The sequence below is a fragment of the Agelaius phoeniceus genome, chromosome 32 (assembly GCF_051311805.1).
Source record: "Agelaius phoeniceus isolate bAgePho1 chromosome 32, bAgePho1.hap1, whole genome shotgun sequence".
NCBI classification, from domain to species: domain Eukaryota; kingdom Metazoa; phylum Chordata; class Aves; order Passeriformes; family Icteridae; genus Agelaius; species Agelaius phoeniceus.
Window position 1 is genome coordinate 470,853 of NC_135296.1, and position 20,413 is coordinate 491,265.

At 58.0% G+C, this 20,413-nt stretch overlaps 1 protein-coding gene across 4 annotated transcripts; it reads left to right on the plus strand.

The window, feature by feature from the left end:
• Positions 1 to 245: 245 nt before the first annotated feature.
• Positions 246 to 18,940, plus strand: ILF3 (interleukin enhancer binding factor 3). Of its 4 annotated transcripts, none has more exons than XM_077192352.1 (20): positions 246 to 404; positions 2,659 to 2,756; positions 2,854 to 3,080; positions 3,583 to 3,763; positions 4,866 to 5,013; positions 6,358 to 6,449; positions 6,966 to 7,061; positions 8,585 to 8,696; positions 9,432 to 9,529; positions 10,099 to 10,210; positions 10,303 to 10,431; positions 11,031 to 11,230; positions 12,122 to 12,292; positions 12,503 to 12,640; positions 12,921 to 13,097; positions 13,537 to 13,693; positions 14,450 to 14,503; positions 17,005 to 17,361; positions 18,200 to 18,328; positions 18,443 to 18,940. In XM_077192352.1, exons 2-20 carry the CDS (start codon positions 2,754 to 2,756, stop codon positions 18,571 to 18,573), a joined length of 2,712 nt encoding a protein of 903 aa, XP_077048467.1. In that variant the 5' UTR covers positions 246 to 404; positions 2,659 to 2,753; the 3' UTR covers positions 18,574 to 18,940. The 4 variants fall into 4 exon arrangements, with proteins under 4 accessions (XP_077048467.1, XP_077048468.1, XP_077048469.1 ...); XM_077192353.1 differs by having other exon boundaries at positions 18,200 to 18,319; XM_077192354.1 differs by having other exon boundaries at positions 10,303 to 10,413.
• The last annotated feature ends 1,473 nt before the right edge of the window (positions 18,941 to 20,413 follow it).

Consider the following 20,413-nt stretch of genomic DNA (forward strand, 5'->3'; position numbering starts at 1 on the left):
TTGTCCATCGCCTCGTGCCGGGCCACCCTATTGGCCTGCGCCCGCCCCCACGCCGGTAGTCCCCGCCCTCCAGGCCCGTCCCACTGTCCTCCCCGCCCCCTGTCCATCACCCTCCCTCCGCCCTTTCCGATTCGCTCTGCTCCCTGTCCGTCACCCGCCCTCCGCGCCCTCCAATTGGCCCGCGTCGGCCGCGCTCTCTATGGCCCCGCCCCACCCGGCGCGCGCGCGCCCCCCGCCGGCGGCGGCCCCGCCCCCGCCGCAGTCCCGGCGCCGCCGCTCCGGCCCCCGCTCCGGCCCCGCTCCGGCCCCGCCGCGGCCGCTCCGGCCCCGCTCCGGCCCTTCCCGGGCCCCGCCGGCCGGGCCGGGCCGGGCCGCCCCCGCGAGGCACCGCCGGCAGAGCCCCGGTAGGAGCCGTGCCCACGCCGCGCGGGGGGGAGCCGCGCCGAGCTGGCCGGGCCGAGCCGGGCCGGGCCGGGGCGGTGCTGGGGCGGGAGGAGCCGGTGTGAGGTGTGGGGGGGGGGGGGGGGGGGGGTGTTGAGGCGGGGGGGGCGGCGGGACGTGGTGACCCGGCCCCCCCCGTGTCCCCTCCCTCCCGCCCTGCCCATTGTGTGCAGACAAAATGGCGGCGGTGAGTGAGGGGAGGGTTGGGGGGGGGCGGCCGGGCCCCCTCACGGACCCCCCTCAGCAGCGGCCCGAGGGCCGGGGGGGGATCGAGCCGCCGCCCGGGGAACGCGGGCGTCTCACGGGGCTCCCCCGGACTCCGCTCGTTTCTGGCCGGCGCCGCTTTGTTCGCGCCGCGTTTGCAAATGGCGGCAGCGCCCGGCGGCCCCCGCGCCCCCTCCTCACCCCCCGCGCCCCCTCCTCACCCCCGAGCCCCGCGCCCCCTCCTCGTTTCTGCCCCGCGGCCCTGCCCTGGAGTGGGGACGGGGATGGGGGGTCTGAGGGGGGCCGGGCCGGTCCTTTCCCGACCCCTGGGTGGGATGTTCGGGGGGGCATCATGGAGGAGGTGGGATCACCCCCTTGGAGGGGCTTAAACCCCTCTTCCGTCCCCATCGCACCTCATCCCAGGCCGGGAATTTGCAGTGGGATCATCCCCTTTGGGGGGATTTTAGCCTTCTCCCCGCTTAGGACCAGGGTTCTCCTGTGCTCAGCTTTTCGCCGCCTCTGTCCCTGCTCCCTCCCGGTTCCCGCTGCTCCAGCCCCGTTACCCGCGGCCGCTCCGTTCCTGGAGGGTTTAGGGGCACAGGGATCCAGCACCCCCTTTCCTCCGCGGGGACCGAGGGCTTTGTGCGCCCCTGGCTCCGGGATTCCCGCTGGGATCCGCGCTCCCGGCGGTTCCTGGACTGCTCCAGGAGGGTCGTGGTGTTCTGGCTCCTCATCCATGCCGGGCAGGTGCCAAAACTCAGATAAAAGCGGCCGATTCGTTCTTAAAACGCGGCCTTGAGCCCGAGCGTGGCTTCGCCTGTGTCGCGCTTTCCCACGTTCAGGGCAGAAATTCCAGCCTTTTATGTCCTTTGGTTGTTTTTCCCTCCGTCCTCCCAAAAAACGCCTTCGGGAGAGTCACTCCTTCCCTTGGGAGCGCGGGAAGTTTGGTGGATTCCTCCTGCTGGGGGTGGAGTGGAGGAGGGAGTGAGGCCGAAACCAGGTGATATTCCGGAGTTTGTCCCGTTTCCAAGGGCAGGGATTGTTTTTGTCGGGATTGGGCTGCCGGTTTAACTGAGTCTGTGGTTCTTCTCCTCAAGAGACACAGGTCTGGTGGTGCTGCAGCATCAGCTCCCGCATTTCTCCCTCCAAAAATCTCAGAAGAGGGATAATGGGGACAAAGCTCTGTGGCTGTTGTGATTCTGACTGTAGGAACCGCTGGGTGGGATTTCAACCCTTTCCTTATCCAGCCTGAAGGAAAATGAGGGAATTTTAAGGAAATTAACGGGGCCTGCAGGGCCCAGCCCAGAGCAGAAGGCACCAGGAGATGCCATGTGGCTCCTTGGGAATGGTTCTCCCTGCTCAGCCGGCGCCGGTCGGGGCTTAATTACAATTAAACCCAGATTTATGGCGCTGTTAAGTCATCCTGTGAATGAACTGGCAGGATTGGAATCGGAGGGGTTTCCTTGCATGGAGTTGTGTGTCCGTACAGCGGCTGGAGGGAATGGGATTTCTTGGTTTTTATCCTAAAAATGTGAGCCCCGGAACGAATTGGAACAAAAAACAAATTGGAACAAAAAACGAATTGGAACAAAAGGCTCCTCTGCCCCAGCTGGGGGCGGTTCCCACAAAAAGGCAGGAATTTGGTGTCACTTGGGCTGAATCTGTTGAATTCCAGGACTTCTGGAATTCCCACCTGGATTTCCCAGGGCAGCTGCTGCAGCGTGGAGAGGGGAGTTCTGTCTGCTTTGGAAAGGTCCCATTTCGTGGGAAAACCTCTTGGGAAGGAAGGGGAATAAGGATTAGATGCTCTGTGCTCCTCCGTTGTGAGCCTGCAGGTCTCGGGGATGTACGGAGCGGGGAGCTGGGCTCTGGCTAATGAGCTGGGCTCTGGCTAACGAGCTGGGCTCTGGCTAACGAGCTGGGCTCTGGCTAATTGCTGTTCCTGCCTCCAGCTCCAGCGTGTGTGCCCCGGGCTCCGGCCGCCCCGGCTCACCCGCTCTCTGTCGCTTTCAGATCCCGCGAGGCCGCGGAGCCGCGACGCTCTGCTCGCCGGCAAAGTCCAAATAAACGCCTCAGAAAAACCCTCAGGCAGGCAGCAGAAAACGAAAATGGTGAGGGACGGGTGGATTCCCGGGCGTGGGGCGAGCATCCCTGTCCCGGAACTCCCTCAGTGTCCCCAAACGTTCCCAACCGTGTCCGCCCTCGCAGCGCCCGATGCGGATCTTTGTGAACGACGACCGGCACGTGATGGCCAAGCACTCGGCCGTGTACCCCACGCAGGAGGAGCTGGAGGCCGTGCAGAACATGGTGTCCCACACGGAGCGGGCGCTCAAAGCCGTCTCCGACTGGATCGACGAGCAGGAGAAGGTCAGCGGGGAGCAGCCGGAGACGGAGTCCATGGAGACGGCGGCCGAGGAGGAGAGCAAGGAAGGAGGGTGAGGAGCGAAGCTGCTGGGTCTGCTTTAGATCCCTAAAATTCACCTAGCTCCCTAAAAACCCTCTTGTGCTGGTGGAAAGTTGTCTTCCCTGGCTGGGGAATTACCCAAGGCAGGCAAGGCTTGAGGGGAGTGCTCCAGGTTGATCCTCACGGATCCATTCTTCCAGTTGGATGGGGGGCTCCCTAAAATTCTCTTAGCTCCCTAAAAACCTGCTCGTGCTGGTGGAAAAATTGTCTTCCCTGGCTGGGGAATTACCCAAGGCAGGCTTGAGGGGAGTGCTCCAGGTTGATCCATTCTTCCAGTTGGGTGGGGAGCTCCCTAAAATTCTCTTAGCTCCCTAAAAACCCTCTTGTGCTGGTGGAAAAATTGTCTTCCCTGGCTGAGGACTTGAGGGGAATTAAGCAAGGCTCCAGGCTGATCCTCACGGATCCATCCCCATCCCTCCAGCTGGGTGCAGCATCACCAGATTGTGAATCCCACCCTCTCCTGCTTTTCCCAGGGATCAGAAAGCCACGGAGCAGCTGACGAGGACCCTGCGGGGCGTGATGCGCGTGGGGCTGGTGGCCAAAGGCCTCCTGCTGAAGGGGGACCTGGACCTGGAGCTGGTGCTGCTGTGCAAAGACAAACCCACGGCCAAGCTCCTGGAGAAGGTCGCCGACAATCTGGGAGTGCAGCTGGCGGTGAGTGGAGCCCGTGGGGAAATTCCCTTTGGGGCGGTTCTGGTCCCCCTGTTCTGGCTTGGAAAAGCCTTTTCCAGAGGCGCTTTAGGATTGCTAAATGAATTTGTCCTCATTAATCGTGGAATGGTTTGGGTTGGGATCTTGGAGCTCATCCCCTTCATGGGCAGGGACACCTTCCACAGGCCCCAAACCCTGTCCAGCCTGGCCTTGGGCGCTTCCAGGAATCCTGGGGCAGTCTCAGCTTCCCTGGGAATTCCATCCCAGCCCCTTCCTGCCCTCACAGGGGCAGGAGTTCCTTCCCAAAACCCATCTAAATCCCCCTTTTTCCAGCATGAAGCCATTCTCTCTTGTCCTGTCCCTCCATCCCTTGTGCCAGGTCCCTCTCAGCTCTCCTGGAGCCCCTTTAGGCGCTGCAAGGGGCCCTGAGCTCTCCCCGGAGCCTTCCCTGCTCCAGCAGAACATTCCCAGCGCTCTGGGATTATGAAGCCATGGAACAATTTGGGTTGGGAGGGACTTTAAAACCCAGGGCTCCAGCAGAACATTCCCAGGACTCTGGGATTGTGAATCCATGGAACGATTTGGGGTCAAAACCCAAGGCTCCAGCAGAACATTCCCAGGGCTCTGGGGTTATGGAGCCATGGAACAATTTGGGTTGGGAGGGACTTTTAAAACCCAAGGCTCCAGCAGAACATTCCCAGCGCTCTGGGATTATGGAGCCATGGAACGATTTGGGTTGGGAGGGACTTTAAAACCCAAGGCTCCAGCAGAACATTCCCAGCGCTCTGGGATTATGGAGCCATGGAATGATTTGGGTTGGGAGGGACTTTTAAAACCCAAGGCTCCAGCAGAACATTCCCAGCACTCTGGGATTGTGAATCCATGGAACGATTTGGGTTGGGAGGGACTTTTAAAACCCAGGGCTCCAGCAGAACATTCCCAGCGCTCTGGGATTGTGAATCCATGGAACGATTTGGGGTCAAAACCCAAGGCTCCAGCAGAACATTCCCAGCGCTCTGGGATTATGGAGCCATGGAATGATTTGGGTTGGGAGGGACTTTTAAAACCCATCTTACCCCAACCCATGCCCGCGCCAACGCTGCAGGCGATCACCGAGGACAAGTACGAGATCATCCAGTCTGTGGGAGACGCCGCCATCATCATCAAGAACACCAAGGAGCCCCCCCTGAGCCTGACCATCCACCTGACGTCGCCCGTGGTCAGGGAGGAGCTGGAGAAGCAGCTGGCCGGAGGTACGGCCGGCCGGCGCCCGGCGTCCCGCGGCTAACGAGCGGGAAGGTGCTCTTCAGCTTCGGCCGGGGCCGTGGCAGCTCCTCCTGGCCAAATCCTCACCAAATTCCTTCACTGGGCCACCCTCGCTGAGAGATCCCGGGTGTGCTTTGCCACCCGGACCGAGCTTGCGAAGCTGAGGAGCACCTTTCACGCGGGATTTTTTGCTCTATTTTGGTTCTTTTTTGGTTGTTTTTTTTTTTTTGTTTTTAAGTATTATTATTTTATCCTTTCTTTTGGTTCCACTTGGGCCTTTAGTTCACTAATTCATCATCTCGTTGTATTACTCGTGGTTTGTTCCCCGGCCATGTCAGTGCAGTGACATGAAAATAGAAACCAGATTCGTTTAAGAAACCCAAAAAAAAAAAACCAAAAAAACAAAAACCCCCTCTTGAAGGCTTCTTGTGCGAGGAGTTGCATGTCCATGAACCGGGATGTTCCGGGGTGTTCCCCCGGTGTGTGTTGCAGCAGGACACCGGGTGCTCGGGGCTCCTCCCGTGGCTCTTGCAGCACCTCAGGTTCAGAACTCCGGAAAGCGATGCAGAGTTTTGGATAAAGTTAGCTTCTCCAAATTCCCTTTGGAATCAGAATTCCAGCGGCTGCTGGTTGTGCGCTCCAATTCCGATGGGCTCCGTAGGGCCGGCGGTTCCCCCGCTCCGCACTAGCCTTATCTAAAACCCTGATCTGAGCAAGTTCGGGCGACTTGAGGCCCTCCCTCAGTTTTGCTGCAGCACAAACCGGGACCTCTTTGTGCTCTTGATTGTTGATCTCTGGTGTTGACCTCTGACCTCGTCTCCGAGCCTTCTAGTTTGTCGATTTTAGGGACGCTGGACCTTTGGCCAACAGGACGTTCTCTGTCGCGGGCCGGGGCCGGGGCAGCCATCCTTCCGGGCGGAGGGTTCCCTGGATCCTCTCCGAGCCTGGCCCTTCTTCCCTCCTCCCCACCCTGTGCTCCGGCTGGAGCCGGGCTCTCACCCCCTCAAATTTCCCCACGCCGGCCTCGCCGCCGCCTCTCCATCCATCCAGGATTTATTTCTGTGCCCTCCGCCGAGCCTCACGCCCGGTCTCCTCCTCTTCCTCCTCCTGCTCCTCCTTCTCCCAGCGCACATTCCAGTCCATCCCTCCCTGGGAGTTGAGCTTCCCCAGTGTCCAGGCGAGGCCGCAGCCCCTTCCCTCCCGCTCCCCGCATCCCAGCAGGATTTTTTGGGAGCCCCAGCTGCCCGTTAGGATGCTGCCTCTTCCCCCTCGGCCCGACAGAAGCCCCTTGGTCAAACCGTGCCTTGTCTTCTTATTCCATCCACGACTAGAAACGCTCTCAGTCACCGACTCCCCGGACGTTCTGGACAGGCAGAAATGCCTTGCTGCCTTGGCGTCTCTGCGCCACGCCAAGTGGTTCCAGGTTTGCATTTTGTTCTTATATTTATCTTTAAGTAGAAGCGTTGGTAAAACTCTTTTAAGGGGCTGAGTGTTCTTGTTGGAGTTGGAGTTTCAAGCGGCCGCTGGCCGCTCGGAGGTGCCGGAGCTGTGGGCGCTGCAGTGACTTAGGAGCCTTTGTACGGAGCAGCCGCGGAGCTGCCGCTCTGTGTGAGGAGTAACGTCCCCTCGGCCAAGACCTTGGTTGAGACCTTGGCCAACCCCTTGGCCAACACCTTAGCTAAGGCCTTGGCCAGCCCCGCGGCCGACCCCTCGGCCGAGCCCTTAGCTAAGACCTTGGCCAACTCCTTGGCCAACTCCTTGGCCAAGGCCTTGGCCAACCCCTTGGCGAGGAGCTCGGCTAAGGCTTCGGCCGGGCCTCGGCCGTCGCGGCTCTGGGCCCGGGCTCCGGCTTTCCCCTCGGCAAAGCAGCACCCGGAGGGAGCGCCGGCGGCGCGGGCGGGCGCTCGGTGAACCCTGTCTGGTTTGCTTCTGCCTCCAGGCCAGGGCCAACGGGCTGAAGTCGTGCGTCATCGTGATCCGGGTGCTGCGGGACCTGTGCACGCGCGTTCCCACCTGGGCCCCGCTCAGAGGATGGGTAAATTCTCCCCTTTTCCCGTTCCAGGGGGCGGCAGCTTTCTCCCAGTGCAGCTCTGCTCTTTCCCAAGGCTCCGGGCACGTCCCCTCTCCCAGCTTGGGGATTTCTGTGCACGAGCGGCTTCTCTGCACCTGGAGACACAAAGCAGATGTCTGTGGTTGGGTTTATCAGTTGTCAGCTAATTATGAGCTCACAGTGTTATCAGATTGGTAATGAGTGATCAGCTCACCTTGATACTGAACTGCTTTATCAGTTATCAGCTCAGGTTGTTACTGAATTGCTTTATCAGTTATCAATCAAAGTTATCACCTTACTATCCAGTTGTTTAATCGATGATTAAATCACATTATCATCAAAACATTTTCTCAGCTACCAAATCACATTATTGTCAGTGTTATCAGCTGTCAAGTCTTGTTACTATCAAATTGTTTTATCAGTTATCAAAGCACATCATTATCATTATCAGATTGTTTTATAAATTATCAAGTCATCATCAAATATTAAGTATCAAATTGGGTTATTTTAAAATAGTTTTATTAATTTTCAAGTCTAGTTATCAGATAGTTTTATCAATTATCAAATCACTTTATCAGTTACCAAGCCATGCTGTCCTCAAACACCATCATCAGTTTCCTTTATCAATTAACAAACGCTTTTATCAGTTACCAAACAACTTTATCTTATCAAATCACATCGCCAGCTTGTTTTACTAATTACCAAATCACGTTGTTACCAAACTGTTTTATCCATTCATGACTTCCACAGCCCGGCTCCTCTCCTCCCTCGGGCACCAGGAGCTGCTCCCAGATGAGTCCCATCCCTGGAGTCCTTTCTCGGGTCCCTTTCCAGGATCCCTTTTGGAGTCCCCTTCCAGAGGGTCCCTTTGCCAGGGCCCTTCTCCCAGATCCCCTTCCCAGGGTCCCTTTCTGGGACCCCTCTCCCAGGCCCCCTTGCATTTCCTGGGATCCCTTTTCCATGTCCCTCTATTGGATCCCTTTTCCAAGGGTCCATTTCCTGGGATCCCTTTTCCATGTCCCTTTACTGGATCCCTTTTCCAGGGGTCCATTTCCTGGGATCCCTTTTCCAAGGGTCCATTTCCTGGGATCCCTTTTCCATGTCCCTTTACTGGATCCCTATTCCAGGGGTCCATTTCCTGGGATCCCTTTTCCAAGGGTCCATTTCCTGGGATTCCTTTTCCAGGTCCCTCTATGGGATCGCTCTCCCATGTGTCCTTTTCAGGGGTTCCTCTCTGGGATCCCTTTCCCAGGTTCCTCTATGGAATCCCTTTCCTAGGGGTCCCTCTATGGGATCGCTCTCCCATGTGTCCTTTTCAGGGGTTCCTTCTATGGGATCCCTTTCCCAGGTCCCTCTCTGGGATCCCTCTCCCAGGTGTCCTTTCCCAGGTTCCTTCTATGGGATCCCTTTCCCAGGTGTCCTTTCCAAGGGTTCCTCTATGGGATTCCTTTCCCAGGTCCCTCTCCGGGCTCCCTCTCCCTGCCCTCACTTCCCTCCTTCCCTTGCAGCCTCTGGAGCTGCTGTGTGAGAAATCCATCGGGACGGCGAACCGGCCGATGGGCGCGGGCGAGGCGCTGCGCCGGGTGCTGGAGTGCCTGGCCTCGGGCATCGTCATGCCAGGTGAGCTCTCAGCTCCAGCCAGGTGAGCTCTGCCCAGGTGAGCTCGGCCAGGTGAGCTCTGAGCTCTGGCCAGGTGATCTCTGGCCAGGTGATCTCTGGCCAGGTGAGCTCTGATCTCTGGCCAGGTGATCTCTGCCCAGGTGAGCTCTGAGCTCTGGCCAGGTGAGCTCGGCCAGGTGAGCTCTGAGCTCTGGCCAGGTGATCTCTGGCCAGGTGATCTCTGGCCAGGTGAGCTCTGATCTCTGGCCAGGTGATCTCTGGCCAGGTGAGCTCAGCCAGGTGAGCTCTGCCCAGGTGAGCTCTGAGCTCTGCCCAGGTGAGCTCTGCCCAGGTGATCTCTGGCCAGGTGAGCTCGGCCAGGTGATCTCTGGCCAGCTGATCTCTGAGCTCTGGCCAGGTGAGCTCTGGCCAGGTGAGCTCTGGCCAGGTGATCTCTGATCTCTGGCCAGGTGAGCTCTGCCCAGGTGAGCTCTGAGCTCTGCCCAGGTGATCTCCGGCCGGGAGGAGCGCGGGGGGCGCCGGCGGTCGGGAGCCCCTCTGTGCCCCCGGGCACGTGCAGATCCCCGGCCCTGCCCCGTAGGGAGAGGCGCAGCCCAGTTGGGCTCCCGGGGGCGCCGCTCCCGCGGCCCATCCCACAGAGACCCCGGCCAGCCGCGCCTCGGGAGCTGCCCCAGGGAACGTAGGGTAGAGACCCGGGATAATTCTCTGCATATCTTCCTTGTTTCCTGCCTTCAGATGGTTCTGGTATTTATGACCCTTGTGAAAAAGAAGCCACTGATGCTATTGGGCATCTAGACAGACAACAAAGGGAAGATATCACACAGAGTGCTCAGGTATAGTGTGACCTCCATCCGGCCCTTCCCAATCCCCAGCTCGCTCTGCTCCCGGCTCCCTTGGCCACCATAGATTAGACCCGTGGTCACTCAGCACCGTGGTCACTCGGCACCGTGGTCACTCAGCACCGTGGTCACTCGGCACCGTGGTCACTCGGCACCGTGGTCACTCGGCACCGTGGTCACTCAGCACTGTGGCCACATGCTGCTGTGGTCACTCGGTGCTGTGGTCACTCGGTGCTGCTGTGGTCACTCAGCACCGTGGCCACACGCTGCTGTGGTCACTTGGTGCTGCTGTGGTCGCTCAGTGCCGCTGTGGTCACTCAGTGCCACTGTGGTCACTCGGTGCCATGGTCACTCCACCAGGCCACCCCCGTGGGCCCCCATAGTTTGGCCACCCAGAGCAAAGAATCAGGTGTTGAGTAGCGAATTGTCCCAAGGCCCCTTTTTGGGTGAAAGCCCCCACAAGACTCGATCTGCAGAGCCCCACTGAGGATGTGGATTGGTGCAGGGGGGCTGTGAGCAGGGGGGCTCCGGCAGCTCCCCCTGACCCTCACTCCTGTCCCCAGCACGCCCTGCGGCTCGCTGCCTTCGGCCAGCTCCACAAGGTCCTGGGCATGGATCCCCTGCCCTCCAAAATGCCCAAGAAACCAAAGAACGAGAACCCAGTCGATTATACTGGTATGTACTGGGAGGGGGACAGCCCCGCGTCCCATGCCGAGGATTTGGGTGGAAAACAGGGGATTTAGGGAGCGTTGTGCCCGTTGCTGCAGTTCAGATCCCGCCCAGCACCACGTACGCCGTCACCCCCATGAAGCGGCCGATGGAGGAGGACGGGGAGGAGAAATCCCCCAGCAAAAAGAAAAAGAAGATTCAGAAAAAAGGTATTGAGCTAACGAGAGGTAGGTACGGCCTGGGGGGAAATTGGGGTGGAAATTGGGGGTGCTCAGTGCAGGACTGGGGGCTTGGAGGGGCTGTAGACTGGGGCTACAGGGTGTGGGGATGGATAAAGTAACTTAAAAGTGGGAGATTTGTGCTGGGCAGAATTGAAACCAAGGAGGAAAAGGTCAGGAGTTGTCTGGGAGGTGGAAAAGACTGAGGGGAACTCGTGTGAAATAGGAAAAGGCCAGTCAGAACTGGTCTGGAATTGGAAAAGATCAATGGGGACTGGACTGGAACTGGGAAAGGTCAGTGGGAAGTGGAATGAGAAAAGACCAGTGGGAACTGGTCTGAGATCAGAAAATACTGGTTGGGACTGGTCTAAAATGGGAAAGGACTGGTCAGAACTGATTTGCAATTGGAAAAGACAGGTGGGAACTGTCTAGAATGGGAACAGACCCATGGAAACTGGTCTGGAATTAGCAAATGCCCATCAGGACTGGCCTGAAACTAAAAAATACCAATTAGAACTGGAAAATACGGGCCTGGAATCAGCTTTGCTTCTTGGAAGGAGCCGCCAAACACCCACAAACTGCCGGTGTTGGTTTTTGCCTGTGCACAGAGGAAAAGCTGGAGCCTCCCCAGGCCATGAACGCGCTGATGAAGCTGAACCAGCTCAAGCCAGGGCTCCAGTACAAACTGGTGTCCCAGACCGGCCCCGTGCACGCTCCCATCTTCACCATGTCCGTGGAGATCGACGGCAGCACCTTCGAGGCCTCGGGGCCCTCCAAGAAAACGGCCAAGCTGCACGTGGCTGTGAAGGTGGGGTGGGATGGGATGGGAATGGGAATGGGATGGGAATGGGATGGGATGGGATGGGGATGGGGATGGAATGGGATGGGATGGGATGGGATGGGATGGGATGGGATGGGATGGGGATGGGATGGGGATGGGGATGGGAATGGGATGGGAGTGGGAATGGGGATGGGGATGGGGATGGGGATGGGGATGGGGATGGGGATGGGAATAGGATGGGATGGGATGGGATGGGATGGGATGGGATGGGATGGGATGGGATGGGATGGGATGGGAGTGGGAATGGAAATGGGAATGGGATGGGATGGGATGGGATGGGATGGGATGGGATGGGATGGGATGGGATGGGATGGGGATGGGGATGGGATGGGATGGGATGGGATGGGATGGGATGGGATGGGATGGGAGTGGGAATGGGGATGGGATGGGATGGGATGGGAGTGGGAATGGGGATGGGATGGGATGGGATGGGAGTGGGAATGGGATGGGAGTGGGAATGGGATGGGAATGGAAATGGGAGTGGGAATGGGAATGGAAATGGGAGTGGGAATGGAAATGGGATGGGAGTGGGAGTGGGAATGGGAATGGAAATGGGAATGTGATGGGAATGGGAGTGGGAATGTGATAGGAATGGGAATGGGAATGGGATGGGGATGGGAGTGGGATGGGAATGGAAATGGGAGTGGGAATGTGATGGGAATGGGAATGGGAAAACTGCCGGAAGCTCCAGGATGGGGTGGGAGCAGCACCAGGAGCTGCCATCCTCAAGCGTCCCCTGGAGTGCCCGCAGGTTTTGGGAACGCTGAGCACCAGAGGGAGCCAATACAAGGCCTGGAGCAGCTTCCTGGAGTGTTATCCCCAGTGGGTGGTGGCTCCTGACCTCCCTGCTGCCCCCAGGTGCTGCAGGACATGGGGTTGCCCACCGGGGTGGAGGGCAAGGACTCCGGCAAGGGCGACGAGTCGGCGGAGGAGACGGAGACCAAGCCGGTGGTGGTGGCTCCTCCGCCCGTGGTGGAAACGGTGGCAACGCCCACGGCAGCCTCGCCCCCCTCGGATCAGACCCCTGAGGTGGGTGGGGGACACGTGGCACCGTGGCAGCCGTGCTGCTGTTGGTTTGGGGTGGTTTGGGGTGGTTTGGGGTCGCTCCTGGTGAAAGCAGGAGGCGGAAGTGGCTCCTTGGGTGTCCTTCCCAAAAAAGCTGGGGAGCGGCTCTGTGTGTGCTGTCTGTGTGTGCTTGGGGACATTTTTGGGGCTCACCCAGCCTTCGTCCACCCCCAGAACGTGAAGCAGCAGGGACCAATCCTGACGAAGCACGGGAAGAACCCGGTGATGGAGCTGAACGAGAAGCGGCGCGGGCTCAAGTACGAGCTGATCTCAGAGACGGGCGGCAGCCACGACAAGCGCTTTGTCATGGAGGTGAGGGGACACAGGGGCCTCCAATCCTGAGCTCCTCGGGTGGGAGAAGAGCTTGGAAAGCCACCTCATCCCCTTCCCAAGAGTTTAAATCCTCAAATCCAAGAGGTTTGGCTTGGGAGAAACCTTTAAAAGCTCATTAGTGGGCGGGGACAGCCTGTGACACTTCCAGCTCTGGGATTCCCTGGGGGTCTCCCATCTTTTCCTGCCCTTTCCCCTGTGGGTCTCCCATCTTTTCCTGCCCTTTTTCCCATTTCAATGTGTGGTTCCATCCCTTTCCAAGGTGGAGGTGGACGGGCAGAAGTTCCAAGGTGCTGGCTCAAACAAGAAGGTGGCCAAAGCCTACGCGGCGCTGGCCGCGCTGGAGAAGCTGTTCCCAGATGCTCCCGTTGCCATCGAGCAGAACAAGAAGAAAAGAGCCCCAGTTCCAGCCAGGGGTGGCCCCAAATTCCCAGTCAAAGTGAGTGGAATCCCCAATCCCACAGCTCTGCAGTGGGAAAAGAGTGATGGGAACTGGGAACTGGTCTGGAGTGGGAAAGGGCCAATGGGAACCAGGCTAAGATCAGAAAATACAGATCAGGACTGGTCTAAAGCAGGAAGAGACTGATGGGAACTGGTCTGGAATTGGAAATGACCAATGGGAACTGGTCTGGAGTGGGAAAAGACCTGGGGTGTAACTCAGCAGCCATTGGCTCTGGGGTCAGATCCTTCCCTGGGAGCAGCTTGGAAGCCCAAACCCCATCAGGTTTTGCAGCAGAAACCCTCAGGGTTTGGAGGTGCCTCCATTTGGGGTCACCTCGGTGGCTCTTGTCCTGGGGCTCTGTTCTGGGAGGTGTTTTTGGGAAATCCCTCACCTGAGCTCCACGTGACCCCTCTGTCCCCTCTCCTTGTCCCCACAGCAGCACAACCCGGGCTTCGGGATGGGGGGGGGCCCCATGCACAACGAGGCCCCCCCACCCCCCAACATGCGGGGCCGCGGCCGGGGCGGAAACATCCGGGGCCGGGGCAGAGGCCGGGGCGGCTTCGGGGGCAACCACGGCGGCTACATGAACACAGGTGAGGGCCAGCAGCACCCATGGGTGGCCCCCAGCCCCTGCCACCCATGGGCTCACGGCCACGGCGCCCGGAGCTTCCAGAACTCTCCATCCACGGGGGAATGACCCCTCCTGCTCCTCTGGTGTTGTGGCTGTGGGTCCTGGGGGTTCCAGAGCCCCCCAGATCCCTGAGAGGGAACAAATCCCCCTCTGCTGTTGTGTTCTGGGTGTTCCAGAGCCCCCCAAATCCCTGAGAGGGAACAAATCCCCCTCTGCTGTTGTGTCCTGGACGTTCCAGAGCTCCCAAATCCCTGTGAGGGAACAAATCCCCCTCTGGTGTTGTGGCTGTGGGTCCTGGACATTCCAGAGCCCCCCAGATCCCTGAGAGGGAACAAATCCCCCTCTGCTGTTGTGTCTGTGGGTCCTGGATGTTCCAGAGCCCCCCAGATCCCTGAGAGGGAACAAATCCCCCTCTGCTGTTGTGTCCTGGACATTCCAGAGTTCCCCAAATCCCTGTGAGGGAACAAATCCCCCTCTGCTGTTGTGTCCTGGACATTCCAGAGCTCCCAAATCCCTATGAGGGAACAAATCCCCCTCTGCTGTTGTGTCCTGGACATTCCAGAGCCCCCAGATCCCTGTGAGGGAACAAATCCCCCTCTGGCATTGTGTCCATGTCAGTTGGATTTCCTGGAGCCCTCCTTGGGGGAATGGCCCCCCCAAATTTGGGACATTTCACCCTGGGGATCTCTGTTTATTCCAACATTTCCCTCCTCTGCAGGGGCTGGGTACGGGAGCTACGGCTACGGAGGGAATTCTGCCACTGCTGGCTACAGTAAGTCCCTTTTCCTGTCCCTTTTCCTGTCCCTTTTTCTGTCCCTTTTTCTGTCCCTTTTTCTGTCCCTTTTTCTGTCCCTTCTGTCCCTTTTTCCGTCCTTTTTTCTGTCCCTTCTGTCCCTTTTTCTCTCCCTTTTTCTCTCCCTTTTTCCATCCCTTTTTCCACCCAAAATCCCAACAGGTGCCATCGTGCTGGTGACTAAAATCTCCCAGGAAAATGGCTCAAGGGGAGGGGAAGCTTTTTTTTTTTTTAATGGTTCTTGGTTTTTAAGGAAACCAAAGCATTTTCATCAATTCTGCCTTAGCTTACAGCAAGGTTTTTTACAAAATCCAAGCTTTTTAATAAATCCCAGAGTTTGGGTCAGACCCCTCTGGGTCTTGGGAAGACTTTTCCACGTGGACCTGGCCCAGCCTTTAAAACTTCACCTTTTAAAGATGTGGAGTTCCCTGATTTGCTGGAATGCTTGGATTGGCCTGGGAGCTGAAGCAAATCCTTTGATCCACGCTGGGCTCTGGGAATTGTTCCTGTGCTCCCCATCCCATCCCATAATATCCAGGCACTGGGGAATGTCTTGGATGCTTTGGGAAATCCATGGAGTCCTCGGCTGCCATGGAAATGGGCTCTTGGAGCAAAGTGCTTCAGTCACCTGGAGAATGAAATATCCCCAAAATCAGGAGTTTTGGAATTGGCTTGAGTCTCAGAATCCACCAAATTCCGAGCATTTTTGGTGTCCTTTATCCCTTTGAAAGTTGTCTCTGCTGGATTTGGTGGCACCACGGTTCCCATCTTTGAGTTAATTCCATAATTTAACCAAAAAAAAAAGGAAAAGGAAGTTCCAGGTTTAAACTGAGTCCAAAGGGTTCAGTGGATCCTTGAAATATTTGTAATAATAATTATCCCATTTTTTAAAAAAACCCAAAAAAACAACATTGTTGGAGGTCCTGACTCTTTACCCAGGGGACAGATCCCATCCTGGATGATCCAGAAAGGATCCTCAGGATCCCTCCAAGGTGGAAAAATCTGCCCTTCCCAAGCCACCACGTGGTGCTGGACATTGCTGTCCCTGAGCTCTGATTTGGGGAAAATCACAGCTGATTCTGCATCAAGCACGAAAACCTCAGGGTTGTATTGGGCTAAAGTGGAAAATCCAGGATTTCTGAGGAGGTGGGAGAGCTCCACTTCCAGCCCTGCATCCAAACCCCAGGATTTTGGGGTTTGGGATGGCCCAAGGGGACTCTGGTCCAGCACAAGAGTTTTGTGTCCAACCCTGGAGATAAAATTGATTCCAGAGCCTCGTTTGTGCAGAGTGAATCCGGAATATTCCGTGGGAGAGGAATCAAACCTTCACACAGGAAAGGGGGCGTGGAAGAGAACCACAGAAGGAGCCCAGAATTAACGGATCCCGGGATTTACAGCCTCCAGAAGCTCTTGGCAGCACAGCCCCAGGGTTTGGGGACGGAGCCGGGATTCACCTGGGAATTCAGCCTGGGTGTTCCATCGGAGCTGTGGAAGCGGAGCACGCGGAATTTCACTCCTTGCATCCTTTTTAACCAAACTCTGCCCCTTTTCGTTGCTGGCAGATCCCCCCTGATCCCACGGGGTTTCAGATTCTGGTGGCTTTTTCTTCTTTTCCTCACAAATAAGTTTAGTTTTGGATGCTCCCAGTTCTCCATGGAATGGCAGGAAAGGAAACACTCGGAATTTTGCTGTGGGACCTTGGAGAGGTGAAATCAAACCCAGATGAGCTCTGGATCCCAGATGGAATTGTCCAAATCCCAGGAGGATAAATGGAGCAGCCATGTGGATTCCTCATTCCTGAAGCAGGATTCTCACTCCAGAGCATCTCTCACCCCGGGAGGCCCAGGATGGATCCAGATGGGAGATCCTGCTGGAATAAAGGAGTGGATCCAGATGGAATCACAGGGATGGATCAATCCAGATGGATCCTGCTGGAATCACAGGATAGATCCATATGGGAGATACTGCTGGAATCACAGGGATGGATCAATCCAGATGGATCCTGCTGGAATCACAGGGATGGATCCTGCTGGAATCAAAGGGATGGATCCAGATGGAATCACAGGGATAGATCAATCCAGATGGGTCCTGCTGGAACCACAGGGATGGATCCAAGTGGATCCTGCTGGAACCACAGGCATGGATCCAAATGGATCCTGCTGGAATCAAAGGGATGGATCCTGCTGGAATCACAGGGATGGATCCTGCTGGAATCACAGGGATGGATCCAGATGGGAGATCCTGCTGGAATCAAAGGGATGGATCCTGCTGGAATCACAGGGATGGGCCCGGATGGGGGGGTCTGGATGCCAATGGCATCACAGGGCCAGACCCACACGGGACCTTCTGCTGCATTACAGGGGGGTCCCCCTGGGGTCCCAGAGAGCTGAGGAGCCTCCATCACCCCCAGACCACCCTCACCCCCACAGACCCTCGTCCCCTCCGGCGGGGCCCTCACCCTCCTCTCTCTCTCTGTCCAGGCCAGTTCTACAGCAACGGCGGCCACTCCAACTCGGGCGGCGGCGGCGGCGGCGGCTCCTCGGGCTACGGCTCCTACTACCAGGGCGGGGACGGCTACACGGCCCCCGCGCCGCCCAAGCACGGCGGCAAGAAGCAGCAGCACGGCGGCGGCGGCGGCGGCGGCCAAAAGGCCTCGTACGGCTCCGGCTACGGCACCCACCAGGGCCAGCAGCCCTACGGGCAGGGCCAGTACGGCGGCTACGGCCCCGGGCAGGGCAAGCAGAAGGGCTACGGCCACGGCCAGGGCGGCTACTCCTACTCCAACTCCTACAACTCGCCCGGCGGCGGCTCCGACTACAACTACGAGAGCAAATACAGTGAGTGGAGAGGGGCGGCTGCGGGCGGGAGAGGTTTGGAGTTGAGCGTTGAGGTTGGGTTTGATCCCGGAGTTGGGTTAAAGGTGTTGGGAGGTTGCTTCTGGAGGGGAACCTGGTGACCCCTCTGGGCTGGGGCAGGCACCAGGGAGCTCCAGGGGGTTCTTCCTGCCCCTCCCAGGAGCTGGAGCTGCAAATAAGGGGAGGTTTGGGTTAAAACAGGGGTTTGGGGCTGGAGCTGTGAATAAGGAGAGGTTTGGGTTAAGAGGGGTTTGGGGCTGGAGCTGTGAATAAGGAGAGGTTTGGGTTAAAAGAGGGGTTTGGGGCTGGAGCTGTGAATATGGGGAGGTTTGGGTTAAAAGAGGGGTTTGGGGCTGGAGCTGCAAATAAGGGGAGGTTTGGGCTAAAAGAGGGATTTGGGGCTGGAGCTGTGAATAAGGAGAGGTTTGGGTTAAAAGAGGGGTTTGGGGCAAATAAGGAGAGGTTTGGGTTAAAAGAGGGGTTTGGGGCTGGAGCTGTGAATAAGGAGAGGTTTGGGTTAAAAGAGGGCTTTGGGGCAAAAAAGGAGAGGTTTGGGTTAAAAGAGGGGTTTGGGGCTGGAGCTGGGATGAGTCTGACAGGGCTCTAGGACAGAGGGGCTGGGTGCCCAGCCCTGGGCACGTTCCTAGGGGATAATCCAAGGCTCAGAATGCCCCGGCAGGGTCACACAAAGATCCCTCCACCCCAAATCCTCCTGGAATTCCAGGGTCTCAGGGGGGGCTTGGCTCAGTAGAACTGAGCACCCTGAGGGTGCTGGAGGTCCCCGCCCTCGTCCTCATCCCCACTTTTTCCCCGCTCCCAGGTTACAGCGGCAGCAGCGGCCGCGGCGGCGGCGGCAACAACTACTCCGGGGGCGGCTCCTACAACTCGGGCTCCCACGGGGGCTACGGGGGCTCCGGCGGCGGGGGCTCCTCGTACCAAGGTAAGGCAGGTCAGTATTGACACCCCAGCATCGCCGGCGTCGCTTCGGGGCCCTGCTCCAGCTCCGCGCCCGCTCTAATTCCTCCCTTTTCTTCCTCCTCCTCCTCCTCCTCCTCCTCCTCAGGCGGATACTCCTCCCAGTCCAACTACAACTCCCCGGGTTCCCAGAACTACAGCGGCCCCCCCAGCTCCTACCAGGCGTCGCAGGGCGGATACGGCAGGAACGAGCACAGCATGAGTTACCAGTACAGATAAACCCCCCCGTGGCCCCGCCGCGCTGCCCCCGGGCTCGATCCCCCCGGGGTTTTATCCCCTTCTCTCCCCCCCTCACCCCGTTGCTCTGTGTGACCCGTCACCCCTGGGCCTCTATTTAATGGGTCGTAGTTGCCACGACGACTTGGTCTAAATAGGATTATTATTATTATTTTTGGGGTTTTTTTTTGTTTTGTTTTTCGTTTTTTTTTTTTTTGTTGTTGTTTTTTGTTTTTTGTTTTTGTTTTTTGGGGGTTTTTTTTTGGGGAAGTCGATCCAATTCCGGAGCCTTTTCCCAGGCCCCGGCTGGGGGACGGGCCCTCGTTGTTCTGCTTTTGTGAAGTGCGTTAAAAAGGAGCTTTTTTCGGTATTTTCTGGCTTTGGTGGTTTCAGTTTTTTTGGGGAAGGGGTCGGGGGTTGGGGGTTGAGGAGGTGAATAAACCCAAAATTTGGGATGGTTTGGGCTCCCAGTGCGTTCTGCACCTTCAAACCCCCACACTGGGAGGATTCTCATAAAAAAACCAAACCTGAATTCGAAGTGTTTGGTCCCTTATACCCCTGAAGTTCAGAGTACTGGGACCAAACTGGGGCTGAACTGAGGCTGAACTGGGGCCAAACTGGGGCTGAACTGAGGCTGAACTGGGACCAAACTGGGGCTGAACTGAGGCTGACCTGGGGTTGAACTGAGGCTGACCTGGGGTTGAACTGGGGTTGAACTGGGGTTCAAGTGGGGCTGAACTGGGGCTGAACTGGGGCTGAACTGGGGCTGAACTGGAGGAACTCTGGGGCTGACCTGGGGTTGAACTGGGGCCTCGTGGCTCCTCTGGGTGAACTTTGTACCGCTGGTTCCGGATCGTTCCGTGCCAGAGCCAGACCCCGGGAAACACCGGGAACGATGCCTGGAATGGGGCACAGCCCCTCAAAAACCGGGAACAGCACCGGGAATGGGGCACGGCCTGGAAATGCTGGGAATGGCACCGGGAATGGGGCACGGCCTGGAAATGCTGGGAATGGCACCGAGAATGGGGCACGGCCTGGAAATGCTGGGAATGGCACCGGGAATGGGGCACGGCCTGGAAACACCAGGAACAGCACCTGGAATGGGGCACGGCCTGAAAACACCAGGAACGATGCCTGGAATGGGGCACGGCCCCTCAAAAACCGGGAATGGCACCGAGAATGGGGCACGGCCTGGAAACACCGGGAATGGCACCTGGAGCGGGGCATGGCCCCCTCAAACACCTGGAACAATGCCTGGAATGCAGCACAGCCTGGCAAACACTGGGAATGGTACCTGGAGTGGGGCACGGCCCCTCAAACACCAGGAACAGCACCTGGAGCAGGGCACAGCCCCTCAAACCCTGGGAATGGCACCTGGAATGCAGCACAGCCCGGCAAACACTGGGAATGGCACCTGGAATGGGGCAGAGCCCCTCAAACCCCAGGAATGGCACCTGGAGTGTGGCAGAGCCCCTCAAACACTGGGAACAGCACCTGGAATGTGGCACGGCCCCTCAAACACTGGGAATGGCACCTGGAGTGGGGCACGGCCTGGAAACACCAGGAACAGCACCTGGAATGGGGCAGAGCCCCTCAAACCCCAGGAATGGCACCTGGAACGTGGCACATCCTGGCAAACCCCAGGAATGGCACCTGGAACGTGGCACGGCCTGGCAAACCCTGGGAATGGCACCTGGAGCAGGGCAGAGCCCCTGAAACCCCGGGAATGGCACCTGGAGCAGGGCACAGCCCCTCAAACCCCAGGAATGGCACCTGGAACGTGGCACAGCCCCTCAAACCCCGGGAACGCTGCCCAGAGCGAGGCACATTCCAGCACCAGGGC

Excerpts from the sequence above, each read along its gene's own strand:
- ILF3 (XM_077192352.1), top strand. Across the intron at positions 3,081-3,582 it reads GAGGAGAGCAAGGAAGGAGG|GGATCAGAAAGCCACGGAGC; the intron begins GTGAGGAGCGAA and ends TGCTTTTCCCAG. Across the intron at positions 10,211-10,302 it reads GAACCCAGTCGATTATACTG|TTCAGATCCCGCCCAGCACC; the intron begins GTATGTACTGGG and ends CCGTTGCTGCAG.